The sequence below is a fragment of the Salvelinus namaycush genome, chromosome 21 (genome assembly GCF_016432855.1).
Source record: "Salvelinus namaycush isolate Seneca chromosome 21, SaNama_1.0, whole genome shotgun sequence".
Taxonomy (NCBI): domain Eukaryota; kingdom Metazoa; phylum Chordata; class Actinopteri; order Salmoniformes; family Salmonidae; genus Salvelinus; species Salvelinus namaycush.
This window is the reverse complement of record NC_052327.1, coordinates 45,814,878-45,829,145: the sequence shown is the minus strand read 5'-3', so window position 1 is coordinate 45,829,145 and position 14,268 is coordinate 45,814,878. Positions and strand designations below refer to the sequence as shown.

General features: G+C 44.9%; 1 protein-coding gene across 1 annotated transcript in view; it reads right to left on the bottom strand.

The window, feature by feature from the left end:
• The window catches only part of LOC120066419 (protein MTSS 2-like), a 40,603-nt gene that overhangs the window by 6,691 nt on the left and 19,644 nt on the right, over nt 1–14,268 (bottom strand). Inside the window, exons 4-8 of the mRNA XM_039017780.1 lie at nt 4,033–4,117; nt 3,829–3,920; nt 3,635–3,709; nt 867–1,024; nt 351–458 (exon numbers count right to left, since the gene is read on the bottom strand). Of these exons, the coding sequence (XP_038873708.1) occupies nt 351–458; nt 867–1,024; nt 3,635–3,709; nt 3,829–3,920; nt 4,033–4,117 (518 nt within the window). The remainder of the gene's footprint in view (nt 1–350; nt 459–866; nt 1,025–3,634; nt 3,710–3,828; nt 3,921–4,032; nt 4,118–14,268) is intronic.

Below are 14,268 nucleotides of genomic sequence, written 5' to 3'. Positions count from 1 at the left end.
AGGGAGAAGCATAGCACAACACACAGTTAGCACAAGCAATACATACACTCAGTGCAGTATTCAGACCTGAGATCTGTTCACTAAACTCAGACTTTCGTGTAAATCAGTCATTGGTGTCAATGGGAGGTTTGTGTAAAAATCTCAGTTAAATCTGAAGTCTGAAGTCTGAATACCGTATTACCTATTTGACCTCAAGTTGATTGAATAACTCCAGGGTTTCTGTGTGTATGTGTGTTAATTGCCGCTGGTTATCTGTGTTTGCTACTCATTGAGCATGTGTGCTTGCATGATGAGTACATGTGTATGGACAGGAGTGTGTTTTGGGTTCAGGTATTTTGGAGAGTACGTACCTGCTCACTAGCCGGGGGCAGTTTGTGCGGGTCTTCAGTCAGCACTGTGAGGTCATCAACAATGGCCTGCAGGTGAGTGATCTCTCCCAGCATGGCTATCTCTCCATTCTGAGGATCAACAACAAGACCTTCTACTTAGCAACACACAGTCAAAGACAAAATAGTTTAGCTGAAATAACTGTCACAAACTGAAATAACTAACATGAAAGCTGAAACACATCCCTGTATGTTCTACCCAGATGAAGCCCACTAAACAACCCTATAATAGGATGCAGTTTCCCCTGACACATATTCTGTCAAGTTTTTCCATATAATGGTTAATGTTACGATGTCGGGAAGGTAAACAGATTATAAATCTGTGCCTAAAAACAAGGCAACTTCTCCCCAGAGCCCACCCCTAGTATCTCAGCAGCCCTCCTCTCTCATCACCAGATAATCTAGTCAGGCAAGTTTTTTCCACATACTGGTTAAGGTTCAGATATGGGGAGGGTAATCTGATCCTCGATCTATGCTCACCACCACAGGCTGCAGAAGGTTGATGAAGGAACAGTAGCGCCCCCTCTCCTCCAGGAGGGCCCGGCGCACCGCCTGCTTCTCTGTCTCCCCCATCAGCAGGTAGAGGTCACTGACGTCCTGCATGGCACTGTCCAGCTGGGGACGCAGGTTACCCCGGCCTGAGGAGGGGTAGGGAGGTAAAGAGAGAAGAGGAGATAGAGGAGGGAAGACAAGAAGAGGTAGAAGAGAGAGGGTCAGGGGATAGCAGAGGGAGGGGTCAATAGTGAGTGAAGGGGGAACAGGGTGCCAATGAGGGGCATTGGGTTAGATGGATAGAGTATGAGGATGAAATGAGAGGGGGAAAAGAAAGACTGGTGATTATAACACTACTAAGTTTGACCGCCATTAAAAAACAACACTACAGTGAAATGAAACAATGTGTCAGTGAGAATAGGACGAAACTACAGCACATACAGTTGAAGTGGGAAGTTAACATACACTTAGGTTGGAGTCATTAAAACTCGTTTTTCAACCACTCCACAAATGTTTTGTTAATTAACAAACTATTGTTTTGGCAAGCCGGTTAGGCCATCTACTTTGTGCATGACACAAGTAATTTTTCCAACAATTGTTTACAGACAGATTATTTCACTTATAATTCACTGTATCACAATTCCAGTGGGTCAGAAGTTTACATACACTAAGTTGACTGTGCCTTTAAACAGCTTGGAAAATTCCAGAAAATTATGTCATGGCTTTAGAAGTTTCTGACAGGCTAATTGACATAATTTGAGTCAATTGGAGGTGTACTCTGTGCCTCTTTGCTTGACATCATGGGAAAATCAAAAGAAATCAGTCAAGACCTCAGACAAAAAAATTGTAGACCACAAGTCTGGTTCATCCTTGGGAGCAATTTCCAAATGCCTGAAGGTACCATGTTCATCTGTACAAACAATAGTACGCAAGTATAAACACCATGGGACCACGCAGCCGTCATACCGCTCAGGAAGGAGACGCGTTCTGTCTCCTAGAGATGAACGTACTTTGGTGCAAAAAGTGCAAATCAATCCCAGAACAACAGCAAAGGACCTTGTGAAGATGCTGGAGGAAACAGGTACAAAAGTATCTATATCCACAGTAAAACGAGTCCTATATCGACATAACCTGAAAGGCCGCTCAGCAAGGAAGAAGCCACTGCTCCAAAACCGCCATACAAAAGCCAGACTACGGTTTGCAACTGCACATGGAGACACAGAGCATACTTTTTGGAGAAATGTCCTCTGGTCTGATGAAACAAAAATAGAACTGTTTGGCCATAATGACCATCGTTACGTTAGGAGGAAAAAGGGGGAGGCTTGCAAGCCGAAGAACACCATCCCAACCGTGAAGCACGGGGGTGGCAGCATCATGTTGTGGGGGTGCTTGGCTGCAGGAGGGACTGGTGCACTTCACAAAATAGATGGCTTCATGAGGAAGGAAAATTATGTGGATATATTGAAGCAACATCTCAAGACATCAATCAGTGAGTTAAAGCTTGGTCACAAATGGGTCTTCCAAATGGACAATGACCCCAAGCATACTTCCAAAGTTGTGGAAAAATGGCTTAAGGACAACAAAGTCAAGGTATTAGAGTGGCCATCACAAAGCCCTGACCTCAATCCCATAGAAAATGTGTGGGCAGAACTGAAAAAGCGTGTGCGAGCAAGGAGGCCTACAAACCTGACTCAGTTACACCAGCTCTGTCAGGAGGAATGGGCCAAAATTCACCCAACTTATTGTGGGAAGCTTCTGACCCACTGGGAATGCGATGAAAGAAATAAAAGCTGAAATAAATCACTCTCTACTATTATTCTGACATTTCACATTCTTAAAATAAAGTGGTGATCCTAACTGACCTAAAAAAGGGAATTTTTACTACGATTGAATGTCAGGAATTGTGAAAAACTGAGTTTAAATGTATTTGGCTAAGGTGTATGTAAACTTCCGACTTCAACTGCATGAGACCATGTGAGTCCTAAATGAGATGAGCAACAACCACTTGATATGGATGGAGGTCCTGAAATTAAAATGATTAACAAGCACAGGAAAATACAACACTGTGATGAAATATTCAGCTGCCATGTATGAGTCAGCCTTATGAAACATGGTGACATGACGACTAAGAGGGGTATGAAGAGGAGGAGGGACAATAACAGTGAGGGAGGAATATTAGGAGACACCAGTATCAGACAGACACAACACTACGGGTAAGATGGTCACACATAATGATGTGATGATGCACACACATTCACACAGACACACACCGGACAATAACTAGAACATTATCAGGAAATGCCTCATGCAATGCATATAAGATCGTGAGAACAGCACGCATACCTAAAAGCTCTACATCAGGGGAATAGGCCAGTGAGTGTGCAGAGGAGTAGACAGATAGGTAGCATGGGTGGAAAGAGGCAAGAGGGGGGGGGGGGGGGGGGGGAGCAGAGACAAAAAGCCCAATATTAGAGCTGGCACTGTCATCGTTATAAGCATGGAAATAGATAAAAGCAGGACTTGCTGTTGTAAACATAAACCTTATATTTTTTGACTACTCAAAAACTCCATGACAATGAATTTCACATCCAGTGCACTAGGTGGTGCAATCTCCCAGTTAGGTGATGGTAACTAGCAGCACTATCAACATCCTCTATCTAAAGTCTACAGCCTGTTTTGGACAGTCGCTAATCAGTAGCCATTAGTTTCTAGAAGAAGCCAATCAGATTATGCTACAGGGTGCGGTTAGATGTTACCTTTCCTGGCTTTCTTTTGGAGCTTCATAGTGTCTGAGGACTTCCTCTTTATCTCCTGACGAGACCGTTTGTATTCTGAGGAGGAGAGGGACAATTAATTCTGGAGTTATGACATTTAATGGAGTTATGACTTACATTTGTCACAAAGTTCTTAAGCTTTGACCCCATAATGGCTGGGTTGTTCTGTCCCTCACCTTTGGCGTGGTCTTTGTCCAGCAGGTAAGCTGTCTTCTTCCATTCCTCTATCCTGTCCTGGAGAGGAGTGACTAGGCCTTCCATAAGAGCACTGGGAAGGAGAGGAAAGAAGAGGGAGAGTAAGGACAGGACTTGTAGCACCATTAGCAATGCACAGAGATGTAGGGAGAGCAATTGGGCAAGGTTGAACATGGAGTACATACTTGGTTAAGTGGCGTAATTTAGTCTCAATGCTGCGGTGTCTCATGCACATCCTGGTCAGAGCTGAACCTATGTCCCTGGTGCCACCTGAAGAGGAAAAAGACTGGTTCTATTAGTATGGGTTTACACAACCACTGGGGGGTGGCATTGCATATTACAACAAGGGACCCTAGTCAGCTCAGCTTTTGCAGTTATTTTCTCCAACCAAAATCTGAGGAAAATGTCAAAAGTAATCAATCCAACATCTATAGGCTGCAGCCCATTCATCCTCAACATAATCTTGCATCTACTACCCTGGTGTGGACACCAACTACACCAATGCAATTGAATTGCATTCAGTGATTAAGTCACCCCAGCCCACAACCCAGTAAATAACAGCTTGTCTGAGTTGCTGTACTACTTTTCCTCTCTTGTGTAATTAAAATGGGGTGTTAAGCCCAGGCTGGCCCCAAGCTGCAAGCTCCAGCGGCTGCAGGCTCCAGCGGCTGCAGGCTCCACCAGCTGCAGGCTCCACCGGCTGCAGGCTCCACCGGCTGCAGGCTCCAGCGGCTGCAGGCTCCAGCGGCTGCAGGCTCCAGCGGCTGCAGGCTCCAGCGGCTGCAGGCTCCAGCGGCTGCAGGCTCCACCGGCTGCAGGCTCCACCGGCTGCAGGCTCCACCGGCTGCAGGCTCCACCGGCTGCAGGCTCCACCGGCTGCATCCTGGGGTTTTTCTCAGGGTACTGCAGTAATATCTGACCGTATTGATCCTGTTCTAATGCACTGGTCCACAGAGGGATGATCGGGGGATGGTCGAGAGGGTCTCACATCATCACACCCAGGTAGACAGGCAGGCACACACACAAATACACCTGTGCATGAACGCACACACGCATACACACACACACACACAAATACACAAACAAACACCAAAACATCAGCCAGACGAGGACTACCTCCGATGAAGTTTGATGTGTGTATGTGCAGGCATATGTTTGTATGAGTCTTGTTTGTGTAGACAGGTGAAGTGATTTACATAACAACCCCCCCCCCCCTTCCTAACTTCTCAGCCCTCTATCCTGAAGGAAAAAGGAGGGAACCCTGTAAGGGGATATCCCTCTATTCTTCCCCAGCCTGCTCTGCCTTTCCTGTTCTCTCTGTGTTTCCTAAACACCATTCTTACAGGGGAGTCCATGAGAAAGGATCAACCTACCAGCCCTGGGCCTGCACACAGTTAAACCCTTTTAAAACTACTGTGCCAACCTGAACTGTAATGGCTCCAGCAACAATGGTGGATGTGTAGCCAGGCCAGAGCATTACAGCTCGGCTCAGTTCAGTAGTTCTGAAAAGGCTATTAGAGGTAAAAAAGAGAGTACAACTGCTGATATAACTGGGTCAAATCAAACATTCTCTGACTGAGGAATAATGAAGATGGATGCATACAATGAAGAGTAATCTATTCCATTTGTATACCCAGAGACTATACTAAATCCTTACTGAAACAAACTCATCATAAGACAAAGAACGATTCACAACACATTCCCTTAACTATTGGCTTCAGTGCTTCTGGGACTACATGAAAAGCCTTCCACCTCACAGACCTCCATCTCCCAAAGGCATCAGGGGTTTCCAGCCAGATGCTGGATGGCTTTGGGGGATCAATGGATGTATCCACTGACAATCATGTGTGGATGGGATGATATGTGGTGGGAGTTTAGTCGTGTTGTCATTTAGCTTTTTCCTTTCCAGGTGACAGAAGTGGTGACTGAAAGGGGTAAAGGTGAGAGGTCAGAGGTTAGCCAGCTGAATCTTACCCACTGGGACAAAAGAGGAATTGATATAGGGAACAGGGGCCATGTGAGGCGCTTACAAACACCTATCTGTATTTATCTCTCCTGAAAGAGGTGCTGATTTGTAACATAACTGCCTGTGTATTTGCATTCATCAATATCGCCAATTTTAGTGAAACTATGGATTGGATTCACCTCCCCATTCTGTCTAGTCTCTTTACAACACTTGATGAATTTTATAATTATTTAAAGGATGTTTGGCCTTCAAATCAATGTGAATATGCCAGTATCACACACATACAGTTGAAGTCAAAGTTGACAAACAGAGTCATTAAAACTCGTTTTTCAACCACTCCACAAATTTCTTGTTAACAAACTATAGTTTTGGCAAGTCGGTTAGGACTTGCATGACACAAGTCATTTTTCCAACAATTGTTTACAGACAGATTCTTTCACTGTATCACAATTCCAGTGGGTCAGAACTTTACATACACTAAGTTGACTGTGCCTTTAAACAGCTTGGAAAATTCCAGAAAATTATGTCATGGCTTTAGAAGTTTCTGACAGGCTAATTGACATCATTTGAGTCAATTGGAGGTGTACTCTGTGCCTCTTTGCTTGACATCATGGGAAAATCAAAAGAAATCAGTCAAGACCTCAGACAAAAAAATTGTAGACCACAAGTCTGGTTCATCCTTGGGAGCAATTTCCAAACGCCTGAAGGTACCATGTTCATCTGTACAAACAATAGTACGCAAGTATAAACACCATGGGACCACGCAGCCGTCATACCGCTCAGGAAGGAGACGCGTTCTGTCTCCTAGAGATGAACGTACTTTGGTGCAAAAAGTGCAAATCAATCCCAGAACAACAGCAAAGGACCTTGTGAAGATGCTGGAGGAAACAGGTACAAAAGTATCTATATCCACAGTAAAACGAGTCCTATATCGACATAACCTGAAAGGCCGCTCAGCAAGGAAGAAGCCACTGCTCCAAAACCGCCATACAAAAGCCAGACTACGGTTTGCAACTGCACATGGGGACACAGAGCATACTTTTTGGAGAAATGTCCTCTGGTCTGATGAAACAAAAATAGAACTGTTTGGCCATAATGACCATCGTTACGTTAGGAGGAAAAAGGGGGAGGCTTGCAAGCCGAAGAACACCATCCCAACCGTGAAGCACGGGGGTGGCAGCATCATGTTGTGGGGGTGCTTGGCTGCAGGAGGGACTGGTGCACTTCACAAAATAGATGGCATCATGAGGTAGGAAAATTATGTGGATATATTGAAGCTACATCTCAAGACATCAGTCAGGAAGTTAAAGCTTGGTCGCAAATGGGTCTTCCAAATGGACAATGACCCCAAGCATACTTCCAAAGTTGTGGCAAAATGGCTTAAAGACAACAAAGTCAAGGTATTGGAGTGGCCATCACAAAGCCCTGACCTCAATCCTATAGAAAATTTGTGGGCAGAACTGAAAAAGCGTGTGCGAGCAAGGAGGCCTACAAACCTGACTCAGTTACACCAGCTCTATCAGGAGGAATGGGCCAAAATTCACCCAACTTATTGTGGGAAGCTTGTGGAAGGCTACCCGAAACGTTTGACCTAAGTTTAAAAGGCAATGCTACCAAATGCTAATTGAGTGTATGTAAACGTCTGACCCACTGTGAATAAAAGCTGAAATAAATCATCCCCTCTACTATTATTCTGACATCTCACATTCTTAAAATAAAGTGGTGATCCTAACTGACATAAGACAGGGAATCTTTACTTGGATTAAATGTCAGGAATTATGAAAAACTGAGTTTAAATGTATTTGGCTAAGGTGTATGTAAACTTCCGACTTCAACTGTATATATAATCATCTATAATCACACACTATTTATTCTTACAGTTTGGGTAGTTGGAGAACGATTTGGGTCACGGGAGGACCGTAAATTTCTCATTTGGGACATCAGCTGAAAAGGTTTAAGAAACCCTGACAGAGAAAATGCACAAGTTTAAGCATAAACTTGTATACATTTACAGTATTGCACATGGAAATGCACACACAGAGAGACACACACACTCAGCGTCCACAGCTGCAGATCAGCTCTAAAGAGGGTGATTTGGCAGGAGGAGGAACGAAGGAGGAGGTGGTGGATGGAAGAAGGAAGGAAGTAATGGACCTTTTATCTCTATAACAGACCTTCCCAATGTCACTGTCAGCCACACACACACATCCTCTCTCCATCCTAACCCTGTCCCTCATTCCCATCCACACCTGCCAGCTTCCCCGCCCCCAGAAGGGATTAGCTGACAGCTACATCCTGGAGAGGTCCTGTACAGCAGGCTTCCTGCATACTGGAGACCTGGCCGTGAGCGGACACGCTCTACGCTCCACGCCTTGGAGTCCCACAGCCACCAGAATAGCCCACACCACAGGCCTGGCTGGAGCAGACATAGGGATAGCCTCAAACTCTCCCCTCACGAACGCCTGTCTAAAATGGATCCATCCAATGCAACGCACATCGAAGGGAATTGCCATTCTGGATGTGCTCAACACAGACAAAGTGAGAAATAACCATTACGCAAACCAGCTGTGTATAACAAAATGTAAGAAATAACAGCTGCCATCGTAAATAGTCACATCTCAGAGGTGGATGAACGTATAGGCACATACTCACACAGGTAGCTACATAGCTGTATACCACCATAGTAAAAGTGGTTGTGTACAGTATTGTTGAGCAGACCAGGCTCATAGACTGGTGAGTGGTTCCAGACCCAGACCACTGGTCCTGATTATCCCCAGTGATCCTCAGGGGAGGAGAAGCACCACTTTAACAGACTGGCTTTTCGGGGCTGCACTGGTCCCGCCAGGAGCTACAGGACTAGAGCCAGGGGCCTCCATCACTGTCTTCAACATGGTGTGTGTGTCAAATCAAATTTTATTGGTCGCGTACACATATTTTGTAGATGTTATTGCGGGTGTAGTGAAATGCTTATGTTCCTAGCTCCAACAGGACAGTAATACATAACAGTACAAAACAATACACGCAAATCCCCAAAATTAACATAAATTACGAAATATAGAAATATTAGAAAGAGCAATGTCAGAGTCTGATGGTATGTATAGAACTTATTGACAGTATATGAATAGAAAAGGTGTGTACAGCAGTAATTATCAGACCCCTTGACTTTTTCCACATTTTGATATGTTACAGCCTTATTCTAAAATGGATAAAATCGTTTTTTCCCCTCATCAATCTACACACAATACCACAATGACAAAGCAAAAGCAGTTTAAACATTTTTGCTCATTTATTAAAAATTAAAAACTGAAATATCACATTTACATGAGTGTTCAGACCCTTTACTCAGTACTTTGTTGAAGCACCTTTGGCAGTGATTACAGCCTCGAGTCTACTTGGGTATGATGCTACAAGCTTGTATTTGGGGAGTTTCTCCCATTCTTCTCTGCAGATCCTCTCAAGCTCTGTCAGGTTGGATAAGGAGCGTTGCTGCACAGCTATTTTCAGGTCTCTCCAGAGATGTTCGATCAGGTTCAAGTCTGGGGTCTGGCTGGGCCACTCACGAACATTCAGAGACTTGTCCCGATGTCTCTTGGCTGTGTGCCTAGGGTCATTATCCTGTTGGAAGGTGAACCTGCGCCCCAGTCTGAGGTCCTGAGCGCTCACCGTAGGGACGGTGCCAGGCTTCCACCTGGGGGCAGCCCGTCAGGAAGTTCAGGATCCAGTTGCAGAGGGAGGTGTTTAGTCCCAGAGTCCTTAGCTTAGTGATGAGCTTTGAGGGCACTATGGTGTTGAACGCTGAGCTGTAGTCAATTAGTAGCATTCTCACATAGGTGTTCCTTTTGTCCAGGTGGGAAAGGGTAGTTTGGAGTGCAAAAGAGATTGCATCATCTGTGGATCTGTTGGTGCGGTATAGAAATTGAAGTGGGTCTAGGGTTTCTGGGATAATGGTGTTGATATGAGCCATGACCAGGCTTTCAAGGCACTTCATGGCTGCAGACGTGAGTGCTACGGGTCAGTAGTCATCTAGGCAGGTTACCTTGGTGCTCTTGGGCACAGGGACTATTATGGTGGTCTGCTTGAAACATGTTGATATTACAGACTCGGTCAGGGACAAGTTGAAAATGTCAGTGAAGACACTTGCCAGTTGGTCAGACCATGCTCAGAGTACATGTCTTGGTAATCCGTCTGGCCCTGTGGCCTTGTGAATGTTGATCTGTTTAAAGCTCTTACTCGCATCGGCTACGGAGAGCGTGATCACACAGTCGTCCGGAACAACTGATGCTCTCATGCATTCTTCAGTGTTGCTTGCCTCGACGCAAGCATAGCATCTATTTAGCTCATCTGGTAGGCTCGTGTCACTGGGCAGCTCGCGGCTGTGCTTCCCTTTGTAGTCCATAATAGTTTGCAAGCCCTGCCACATCCGACTAGTGTCGGGGCCGGTGTAGTACGATTCAATCTTAGTCCTGTATTGACACATTGCCTGTTTGATGGTTAGTCGGAGGGCATAGCGGTATTTCTTATAAGCGTCAGAGTCCCGCTCCTTGAAAGCGGCAGCTCCACCCTTGAGCTCAGTGGAGATGTTGCCTGTAATCCATGGCTTCTGGTTGGGGTATGTATGGTTACTGTGGGGACGACGTCATGGATGCACTTATTGATGAAGCCAGTGACTGATGTGGTGTAAACCTCAATGCCATCGGAAGAATCACATAACATATTCCAGTCTGTGTTAGCAAAACAGTCCTATAGCTTAGCATCTGCGTCATCTGACCACTTTCTTATTGAGCGAGTCACTGGTACTTCCTGCTTTAGTTTTTGCTTGTAAGCAGGAATCAGGAGGATACAGTTATGATCAGATTTGCCAAATGGAGGGCGAGGGAGAGCTTTGTACGTGTCTCTGTGTGTGGAGTAAAGGTGGTCTAGAGTTTTTTCCCCTCTTGTTGCACATGTAACATGCTTGTAGAAATGAGGTAAAACAGATTGAAGTTTCCCTGCATTAAAGTCCCCGGCCACTAGGAGCGCCGCCTCTGGATGAGCATTTTCTTGTTTGCTTATGGCCTTATACAGCTCGTTGAGTACCGTCTTAGTGCCAGCATCGGTTTGTGGTGGTAAATAGACAGCTACGAAAAACATAAATAGTGTGGTCTACAGCTTATCATGAGATACTCTACTTTAGGCAAGAAAACCTTGAGACTTCCTTAATATTAGATTTCGTGCACCAGCTGTTATTGACAAATAGACACAGACCGCCACTCCTTGTCTTAACGGAGGAAGCTGTTCTATCTTGCCGATGGACAGAAAACCCAGCCTGCTGTATGTTATCCATGTCATCGTTCAGCCATGACTCAGTGAAACATATGATATAACAGTTTTTAATGTCCCGTTGGTAGGATAGTCTTGATCTGAACTCATCCATTTTGTTATCCAATAATTGCACGTTGGCTAATAGGACTGAAAAGGCAGATTACTCACTCGCTGTCAGATCCTTACAAGGCACCCCGACCTACGTCCCCAATATCTCTGTCTCTTCTTAATGCGAATGACAGGGATTTGGGCCTTGTCTGAAGTAAATCCTTCGCGCCTGACTAGTTAAAGAAAAAGTATTTGTCCAGTACAAGGTGAGTAATCACTGTCCTGATATTCAGAAGCTCTTTTCGGTCATAAGAGGCGGTGGCAGAAACAATATGTACAAAATAAGTTACAAATAACACGAAAAAACACACACAATAGCACAATTGTTTGGGAGGTTCAGTAAAACGGCAGCCATCTCCTCCGGCGCCATTCTTTTATGCACTTTCAACTGTGGGACCTTATCTAGACAGGTGTGAGCCATTCCAAATCATGTCCAATTAATTGAATTTACCACAGGTGGACTGCCTTGTTCAGGGGCAGAACGACAGATTTGTACATTGTCGGCTCGGGGATTCGATCTTGCAACCTTTCGGTTACTAGTCCAACGCAATAACCACTAGGCTACGCTGCCGCCCTGTATATAGGATGGGCCTTGACTAGAATACAGTATATACATATGAAGTGGATAAAACAGTAGGTAAACATTATTAAAGTGACCAGTGTTCAATGACTATGAACATAGGGCAGCAGTCTCTGTGACGTTGTACTATGATAGGAGACAGGCGCAGGAATACGAAATAGTTTTATTTTTATTTCTCTACCCAAAATAGCGTACGTCATGAACATGACGGGAACGAAACCCAAAACAAACATGTGTATATATATATATATATATATATATATATATATATATACACTGCTCAAAAAAATAAAGGGAACACTAAAATAACACATCCTAGATCTGAATGAATGAAATATTCTTATTAAATACTTTTTTCTTTACATAGTTGAATGTGCTGACAACAAAATCACACAAATTATCAATGGAAATCAAATGTATCAACCCATGGAGGTCTGGATTTGGAGTCACACTCAAAACTAAAGTGGAAAACCACACTACAGGCTGATCCAACTTTGATGTAATGTCCTTAAAACAAGTCAAAATGAGGCTCAGTAGTGTGTGTGGCCTCCACGTGCCTGTATCACCTCCCTACAAGGCCTGGGCATGCTCCTGATGAGGTGGCGGATGGTCTCCTGAGGGATCTCCACCCAGACCTGGACTAAAGCATCCGCCAACTCCTGGACAGTCTGTGGTGCAACGTGGCATTGGTGGATGGAGCGAGACATGATGTCCCAGATGTGCTCAATTGGATTCAGGTCTGGGGAACGGGCGGGCCAGTCCATAGCATCAATGCCTTCCTCTTGCAGGAACTGCTGACACACTCCAGCCACATGAGGTCTAGCATAGTCTTGCATTAGGAGGAACCCAGGGCCAACCGCACCAGCATATGGTCTCACAAGGGGTCTGAGGATCTCATCTCGGTACCTAATGGCAGTCAGGCTACCTCTGGCGAGCACATGAAGGGCTGTGCGGCCCCCCAAAGAAATGCCACCCCACACCAAGACTGACCCACCGCCAAACCGGTCATGCTGGAGGATGTTGCAGGCAGCAGAACGTTCTCCACGGCGTCTCCAGACTCTGTCACGTCTGTCACATGTGCTCATGTGCTCAGTGTGAACCTGCTTTCATCTGTGAAGAGCACAGGGCGCCAGTGGCGAATTTGCCAATCTTGGTGTTCTCTGGCAAATGCCAAACATCCTGCACGGTGTTGGGCTGTAAGCACAACCCCCACCTGTGGACGTCGGGCCCTCATACCACCCTCATGGAGTCTGCTTCTGACCGTTTGAGCAGACACATGCACATTTGTGGCCTGCTGGAAGTCATTTTGCAGGGCTCTGGCAAAATGCTCTGGATGAGCTGCACTACCTGAGCCACTTGTGTGGGATGTAGACTCCGTCTCATGCTACCACTAGAGTGAAAGCACCGCCAGCATTCAAAAGTGACCAAAACATCAGCCAGGAAGCATAGGAACTGAGAAGTGGTCTGTGGTCACCACCTGCAGAATCACTCCTTTATTGGGGGTGTCTTGCTAATTGCCTATAATTTCCACCTGTTGTCTATTCCATTTGCACAACAGCATGTGAAATTTATTGTCAATCAGTGTTGCTTCCTAAGTGGACAGTTTGATTTCACAGAAGTGTGATTGACTTGGAGTTACATTGTGTTGTTTAAGTGTTCCCTTTATTTTTTTGAGCAGTGTATATACACAGTTGAAGTCAGAAGTTTACATACACCTTAGCCAAATACATTTAAACTCAGTTTTTCACAATTCCTACATTTTAATCCTAGTAAAAATCATCACCACTTTATTTTAAGAATTTGAAATGTCAGAATAATAGTAGAGAGAATGATTTATTTCAGCTATTATTTCTTTCATCACATTCCCAGTGGGTCAGAAGTGTACATACACTCAATTAGTAGTTGGTAGCATTGCCTTTAAATTGCTTAACTTGGGTCAAACGTTTCGGGTAGACTTCCACAAGCTTCCCACAATAAGTTGGGTGAATTTTGGCCCATTCCTCCTGACAGAGCTGGTGTAACAGTCAGGTAGGCCTCCTTGCTCACACACACTTTTTCAGTTCTGCCCACAAATTTTCTATAGGATTGAGGTCAGGGCTTTGTGATGGCCACTCCAATACCTTGACTTTGTTGTCCTTAAGCCATTTTGCTACAACTTTGGAAGTATGCTTGGGGTCATTGTCCATTTGGAAGACCCATTTGCGACCAAGCTTTAACTTCCTGACTGATGTCTTGAGATGTTGCTTCAATATATCCACATAATTTTCCTACCTCATGATGCCATCTATTTTGTGAAGTGCACCAGTCCCTCCTGCAGCAAAGCACCCCCACAACATGACTGTCACACCCTGACTTTAGTTATATTTGTTTTCTTTATTGTTTGGTTAGGTCAAGGTGTGACAAGGGTGGTTTGTTTAGTTTTTGTATTGTCTAGGGTTTTTGTTTATCTTTGGGGATTTTGTATGG